Source organism: Hibiscus syriacus, unplaced genomic scaffold (genome assembly GCF_006381635.1).
Source record: "Hibiscus syriacus cultivar Baekdansim isolate YM2019G1 unplaced genomic scaffold, ASM638163v2 tig00110548_pilon, whole genome shotgun sequence".
NCBI classification, from domain to species: domain Eukaryota; kingdom Viridiplantae; phylum Streptophyta; class Magnoliopsida; order Malvales; family Malvaceae; genus Hibiscus; species Hibiscus syriacus.
Window position 1 is genome coordinate 2863841 of NW_024062775.1, and position 8131 is coordinate 2871971.

At 33.8% G+C, this 8131-nt stretch overlaps 1 protein-coding gene across 1 annotated transcript; it reads left to right on the forward strand.

Annotated features, from left to right (window-relative positions):
• Positions 1-331: 331 nt before the first annotated feature.
• Positions 332-3119, forward strand: LOC120130815 (probable pectin methylesterase CGR2). Its single transcript, XM_039147971.1, has 7 exons — positions 332-423; positions 590-757; positions 861-900; positions 1005-1040; positions 1550-1924; positions 2466-2521; positions 2790-3119. Exons 2-7 carry the CDS (start codon positions 635-637, stop codon positions 2940-2942), a joined length of 783 nt encoding a protein of 260 aa, XP_039003902.1. The 5' UTR covers positions 332-423; positions 590-634; the 3' UTR covers positions 2943-3119.
• The last annotated feature ends 5012 nt before the right edge of the window (positions 3120-8131 follow it).

The following is an 8131-nucleotide window of genomic DNA, read 5'->3' on the forward strand; positions in this document are numbered from 1 at the left end:
TTCATCGAACATGACAATCTCATCCATTAGGGTACATTCAAAAGAATTTGTTCATAAAAGCAAAACATTAAATGGTAAAAAAAATATTTAGGGACACGATTTAAATAGTGACCGGCATTGAGGGCAAGTTGGATTATTATGCTGGTAAAAACTAAAAAATCTTCAAGATATCTATTAAAGAAAATGTTGAGGATTAACGACGTCGTACGAATCACCGACGCTCTAATGGCAAATCAAATAAACAGTGAAAATACTGCTGCGTTCAGACTTGAGACCACAGTTGACTATTATTACTAGTAATTTTAGTTTTATTATTTAACGGTGGATCATGAGAAATAATAAAGCGAAAACAAAAGGCCAAACACGCACACAGAGATCTAAGATCCAAAATCCAAACGCTCATATACTATTTCTTCATCTAAGGTGCTCTCTCTTCTTACATTCATTATCTCCATTGTCATCTCAAATCCAAAGCTTTCTTATGATTTGGATCTACTTTTCATTCGTCAATGAAGTTTAATGTCTTCTGTTCTTTCCATTAAGTGGCTATTTTTTTTGGGTGTAAACTTGTTGTTTCTTTGTTTCGCAGTGTTAATAATAAAAACAAAGTTTGAGAAGCGGTTTGCAGCCAACCATGTCAAGGAGGCAAGGTACTTCCACGCGCCGTTTAGTCGACAGCGGAAACATCCCATTTGCCGCTGCCTTACATTCCAAATCTCGATCTCCTCCCATTTTATCCATCGGTCTTGTTGTTGTGGTATATCTTCTGTTTTTTTTTCAATGGAAGAATTTTCATTTAATTTTTTACCTTTTAAGAAGAAATTAATTGAGGTGGTAACATTTTTTTAAATAACTTTCAGGGAGTTATTCTTCTTATTGGTTATGCTTATAGTGGTTCAGGTATTTTCTTCATTTCATTGTAATTTCTTATTTAAGTTTAATTGCCTTGTTGTTTAATATGCTAATCTTAACTGGTCACACTCTTGGTTTTTTTTGGAATACAGGTAGATTTCGAGGTGCAGCAGTTAGTAGGATAGAAGGTAAAACTCTGTTTTACTAAATTTTTACTTTAGTCCTTAGTTGATTTGATGTTCATAATTAAATTAGCTTGTGAAGTTACTGTTTTCATTTGATCCCTATTAATATGTGGCTTTGTTGTCTCTCTGGAACTTCTTAATTGCGTAGCGATTCCTAATGCTATGTTTGCTAGGTTGGATTTGGATTTTCATTTAAATTGCGAGTATGGATGCACACATTATGAAAGAAGTAGTTAATTTTCAATATGCCTATGTTTTTGAGAGCGTATGAAGACGGTGAATTTTAGATTCAATTGAGACTTAACAATATTTTGGAAGCAATTTGGTCCTAGAGGCTGGAGGAATGAAAATGTATATCAATAGAGGTTTGATTAGGTAGACATGGTTTGAATGTCCTGTGACAAGTGAGGCACTGAAAGTTTGTGGTAATAATGGAACTGCAATACTTTGCAAAATGGTATGTTTTTATTTGGTGTAAAATTCCAAAAATTGTTTACCTTGTTGTTTTGCAGGTGACTATTCATGCACATTAGAAGTTCAGAGGGCAATACCTTTTCTAAAGAAGGCATACGGTGACAGCATGCACAAGGTTTTGCATGTAGGCCCTGATACCTGTTCAGTTGTCTCTAAACTTTTGAAAGAAGAGGAGACTGAGGCATGGGGTGTAGAACCATATGACATTGAGGATGCTGAATCAAATTGCAAGAATCTTGTAAGCAAAGGGGTTGTACGTGTGGCAGATATCAAGTTCCCTCTACCCTATAGAGCAAAGTCATTTTCTCTTGTTATCGTGTCAGATGCCCTTGATTATTTGTCTCCAAAATACCTGAACAAGACTCTTCCTGAGTTGGCAAGGGTGGCCTCTGATGGTCTAGTTATTTTTGCTGGTAATTCCTACTATTTAAGTTGCACACAAATTATAAAATTAAAATCAGACTTGCAGAGAAAGTGCTTATATAATTGTTGGCGAAGATGATTGCTTCCTAAACAAAAAGTTATCTGACTTAACTACGCAACTATGTCATGTCTGTCTAAAATGCATCCACAACCTCCATGTGCTTGTGATGAAAGTTAAGTCGTTAGTATTTTTAGTCTTTCTCTGGTTCCTTTTTATGTCATACCTGCTGGCAGACCAGTAACACATCTCACTCCTGCAAGCCCAAAAGGCATATGAATTAGTATAAGGTAGTTGCTAGGCAATTCTTCCCTACACTAGATCCTAATTACCAGTCTGGAGCAGTATTACCATTAAGAACATTTTCCTAGATGCCATAGGTGAAGCAATGGGTGATTATTAGATGGATGTAATGTATACTCTTGATTTTCTTTTGCAAGCTGCAAGATTAATCACAACATTTCTCCCCTCCACAGATTCGAGCTTTGCTTTTGTTTAATTTGAAATTTAACTACTTTCGTTTTGTTATTCAGGTTACCCTGGCCACCAGAGGGCTAAAGTGGCAGAGTTATCCAAATTTGGGAGGCCGGTCAGTTTACTTTTACTCCTTTTAACAATGGGATTTGGAGTTGAAATCGCTATAGTATTTCTTTTAGTTTAACTTCTATTTGATCAAAACCATCGCATGATTTTTTTTCTGAGAATCTTTTGGGATATGGATATTTTCATATATCTTGTTGATTATTCAGACAGACTTTTGGTCAGGGAACAAATAGTTTTTCTGAATTATAACTTATCACTGAAATTAATGTGTCAAGTTTGACTTATCATTGACATAACTTATTTCATTCTTGAAGGCTAAAATGCGGAGTTCAACTTGGTGGATTCGGTATTTTGTCCAGACTAGTTTGGAAGAAAATGAAGCTGCCATTAAGAAGTTTGAGCAGGCTGCATCAAAGAAGTCATACCAGCCGGCATGTCAAGTATTTCACTTAAATACATACCATTGATATAAAAGGAAAAAAATCACCTCAATTCATTAAGGTACAAGTTTTCAATTATGTGTCCTGGTAAAAAAAATTAGCTTCAGCTCTCGTATGAAAATATAGCCTACCTGTGTGGGTAAAACTAAATTTGGTAAAAGAGATGCATCTGTCTCTCGTGTTGTGCACTTAACATTGCAAACTTTATATTATTTTATTAATTTTATTGAGGGGAAATTTACGATTATTTTAGTGGTTTTTGTTGCATTTATTATTGTTTAGAATGATCAATTTATTTTTATTATTATTTTCATTTTAGTTTTAAAAAAACACTTCTGATTATGAGAAAATGCTGGAGAACAGAGTTGAAGGTTATACTTGGGGAAATATTTCGTCCCAGCATGCGCTAGAAAATAATTAACAGCTCTGTTCCAAACCCCATGTTGTGCATAACAAGCAATCAAGGCATTTCAAGTAACACAATAAAGGTATTAACGACCTGAAATTTCATTTTGAACTTCAAATATGATTACCATAGCATGAATTTGTCCCGGGATGGACCGAGAGAGAGCGGGAGGAGACAATCATCTTCTGAAAATTTAAAATTATTACATATTTCATATAATCTTTATATTTTTTATTGATAATTTGTTTTCATCATATATAATTTTATTAATTTGTCTTTCTTAAAATTTTAAAATTTACTCTTAACATAAAATTTTGTGTCTATCCTAAAAATTTATTTAACGGGTGACAGATTAGAGCATCCACCAATTAAATCTATAATCATCTGGGCGAGAGCCTCCCTTGAAAGTTCGTAATTCAATGAAAATCTGGGAATTATAGTGGTTTTTTTTTGTCCATTGTTCTCATATGTAATGGGGTAAGGGGGAGGTAAGATAGTAGGCTACCCCCAACATTAGATTGAGAGAACCAAATCCGATCCGAAACCGTAAACTCTCTCCCAATCTATCATTCCGAATACAAACCACTCGCAACATGAGCATATTGATGAAAGCCGGTCTTAATCAACATGGCATGAAACTAAAACCCTACAAACAAGCACTTCAACCTTGTATCAAAAATTTTAAAATAATATAAACCCTCAAAATTTTAAAAGTTTTCAAATATAATTTACTAAAAACGATTCTTATTGAATATTAAATTAACCCTCATTTTTTAAAAGTATATCAAATAAACTTTTTTATTGTTCCCGTGTGCACATAAAATGTCACGTCGACAAATTAGCCACCACATCGACAAACTTAAGTACCACGGTTGCCCTTGTAAAAAGATGTGGAAAATAGTAAAGGGAGAGATTTTTGTCAAACGAGAGACAGAAGCAACAACATTCAACTATACGTCTAACATGAATACCATTAGAAGTGCATGAGATTCGGTTCCATAAAAGGTCATAACCCGTTTTAAGATCTGCCTGAAAGCAAATATCTAGCAGCTGACAGATATCTAGTGATTCACGGATAGGATTCGGGTTATGTAATCCAGCAGACAAGTCATTTTTGCCGCAAAAATCACTAAAATGGATTGGATCGGTGTTGGACCAAAAGTACATGAATATTATATTAAATGAAAAAATTGATAAGTTTATTTAATACAGCTAGCAAAATTCAAGATTTAAAATAATGTCAACAAATCCTCACTTTACAAAATTATGTAAAAAAAAATAGAATCCACACAATGCCTATTCAAATTGTTAAAAGTCCATTTGCCTGAATGAATGAATTGTGGTGCAAGAAATTAGAAGAATTTTGGCTTCGTGGACCAACCAAATTTGTAATAAATAAATATTAAAGAAAGCTGTTGAGCTGGCATTGAAACCAGAATCCCAAACCTTGTGACCGGGTGGGACTAAAATGAGATGGATTAATACATTTATATAAATACAATTTTAAACCTTTATTTATTGAATTGTTTGTGGGTTAAGGCAACAACAGAAAAAAAATGCATGCATTCCATTTCCATCAGTGGAACATGTGGGGTCCAGCATGATGATATGCATGCCATTTCCATCAATGGAACTATATGGGGTGGGTCCATCAATGATGATATGCATGTCATTTCCACAGTGGAACAATGCAATGCTACTTTGACCATCTCTTACTTTCGGCGTCACTTTCCATCACAGCCGTCCATTCAATTTTCGTTCCATAAAAAAAAGAATGATTTGTCTTTTCTGATTCATTTGCGCTGGTTTTGTATTCTGTTTATGGCGCAATATAAGGACCCTAATTTGGGCGTTTTTACCGAAATATCAACCTTGTGATAATTTTTTTTATATATATTTTCTAAAAATATTATTAATCTAACCTCATTTCTGATACAGTGACAATAAAACATAGATTATCATTTGTGATTTAGGCGCGGATCGTCATCCTCACCTTCGCATGGTTCTGACAAGTACGAAAGGTACGGAATTATTGGTACTCCATTATTTTCCGAGCCTGAAAACTCGACTTTTAAATGTTCCCCTCCCCTATAAATAACATCCCCTCTGAATACAAACATCACCGCATCAAAATTACTTATTTATTCTCACTTTTATAAATTTCTTTTATCAAACTAAGTAGATTTTGTTATTGTTATTTTAAGGTAAAATTATTTTTGATTATATTATATTTATTTTTATTTAATTATTTGAACAAATTTTATTGTACTAATTATTTTATATTATTTTTTGAGGTTGTAAAATTTAAAAGCGGGATCATACTACGAGACATTTTATCGATACGGTAACAATATGAAATTGTGTTATTTAAATTATTGTGATTTTTTTTGGATTAGTTTATATTTTAATTCATATACTATTTATTTAATTAGGCGTATTTCATATATAAGATTCTCGATCTTTCAAAGTCTCAAAATGACATGTATTTCAGCTATTGTTTACTATGATGGAGAAATTCGGGAAGATGAAATCGGTGTCATCTTCTCATCAAATCATTCTGTCAGAATATCCTTCAAAAGAAACATCACTCTTGAGGAGCTGATTACTAAAATTTCAAGGAAGATTCATGTTGGAAGTACTAGAAGACTATCCTCACTTCAGTACAGATTTCCAACCGTAATATTTTCGTTAACTTATACAACATTTGAACTCTCTAACGATGACGATGTTGCTATGATGGTTGATTCTCAGAATCAATATTCAAACGTTGATACACATATGTATGCGACATTTGTTGAAGTGTTTGCAGTTCATGGTATGTAATAATTTTAACTCGTTAATGGGAAATCCACATCATGGTGTCATTCCATCAAGTTTAATGGGGAGACATTCATCAATAATTTCTTACGATTTGTACCGAAGTGGCATCACAAACAATTCGTATGGCAACATCGCTCCAGTTCAAGGGGAATACATTCATCTGCTAATTTCTTTTACCTAAATATGAAGATGTGATACATGCACCACATGCCCTAAAGCTAAGGATGATGAATTTACTATACCACTTGGCCCTATCACACGAGGCCGGACCAAACTTCTTAAAGACAAGCTTCAAATCGCAGTTCAAGCATTCATCCGGAAGGGTCTAATAGCAGCAGATTTGCAACAACTTTTTGAAGGGGATCCAGTTGTTATCCGGTCGACATGTCTTCTGGAGATACAACCGTCTGTCTCTTATCTTTCCAACGGTTCTTGAATCGCATCAATCCGATATCGGGAACTCAAGATATGGTCATTTTACTGAAGACGGTGCATGCAGGAAATCCTATACGGGATTAATACGTTATTTTGTAAATATTACGAATTTTCAATATTTATATTGATTATTTGTAATATAATTTAATATAGGATGATTAATTATCTTTTAGGATTAGATTTATTATTTTATTAGAAATTAAGGTTGGGTTAAAATATTATCTTTAGTTATTATTATTTTATTAGGAATTAGAGTTAAGACATGTTTAGTTTATTATTATTTTATTCATTAGTTATCTAAGGCCTTTAGAACTCAGCCCCTATATAAAGGAGGCTTCATTCAACTTTGTAATTCAAGATTTCTTTGATCAATAATACAACAAGAGTTTGTTTTTGCAAGTGCTGATTGTCTTGTGCCTTCGAAGCTTCTTCTCCTTGAGTTCTTTCAAGTTCTTGTGAGGGAGATTAATCTTCACACTCCAATTTGCCTTTTCATCACGACTAGGAGGGTTGGTTAGAGCCATTTATCGTGTTTGCCTTTTCATTGCGACTAGGAGGGCTCGATAGGACACTTATCCATCTATTATCCACAAATCCATTCGCACCATCAATCATCTTTACCGTTCACCTTCATAAGGGAGATCTTCTGATTTCTTTATTATCTTATTTCATCTTTCATTTATTTATCTTTTGTTTATTTTATTCTAATCTTATTGCCTTGATTCCAGAACATAAAAGAAACCCTAAACAATCCTAGCGACTGTCGCCACCTTCCCCTATTCATCCCCTTTGTTCTTCATCGAGTCTAGAGCTTTCTAGGTTTGATTCCTCAACAAGAGCAACGTTCATCAATCCGCCACCACTTCCCTATCAATTGGTATCAGATTTGGGCTGATTCTTGGAGAGAAACAAGCAATCTTGCTTGTTCTTGCATACAAAACCGTCAAGGTACTCCAACGGAGCTAGTTCACAAACGATTCAGCGTTTCAGGTTCTTTTTATTTAATTTTAATTTAGATTTAAATCCTTCTTGTTAGTTTGCTATTTTTTTTCAAAAAAACAAAAAAAAGGCAAAAAAACAAAAAAAAAAGCTAAAAAAGCCAAAATTTCAAAAAATTGCAAACGAAGGTATTTAGGGCTGATTTTATCCATATATTATATTCATTCTAAGAGTAATCCCCAGTCCAAATTTCACCCCAATCGGAGTTCATTGGAGCCTTCAAATACATCATTCAAGTTTCATCGGCAGATTCGGTTTAGAATCTTGTCGAATTTCTTAAAAATTTTACAGGAGGAATTTCGTGGTGAAAATTTCCAGATTGAAACTTCATATTGGAGATCATTCACACAAATATCAGAATTTTTGGAGATCAAGAACAACTTCGAAAAAAGTGATAAAGAAAAACAGATTGTTTGAGGACTCACCGTTCAACAGAGTCTACTGGATACTACTGAAGGTATTTGGTTCTGAAATTTTACAGGTGGTTTCTTGACGCATCGAAAGACATTCAAGAAATTTTTCAGAATTTTTGGACACCGGTAACCCCCTCAAAAAC

What these genes read in the sequence shown, in the direction of transcription:
- LOC120130815 (XM_039147971.1), top strand. Translation starts at nt 635, where the DNA reads ATGTCAAGGAGGCAAGGTACTTCCACGCGCCGTTTAGTCGACAGCGGA. An exon ending in TTATGCTTATAGTGGTTCAG is followed by an intron (nt 901 to 1,004) that starts GTATTTTCTTCA and finishes TTTGGAATACAG; the next exon opens with GTAGATTTCGAGGTGCAGCA. An exon ending in TGGTCTAGTTATTTTTGCTG is followed by an intron (nt 1,925 to 2,465) that starts GTAATTCCTACT and finishes TTTGTTATTCAG; the next exon opens with GTTACCCTGGCCACCAGAGG.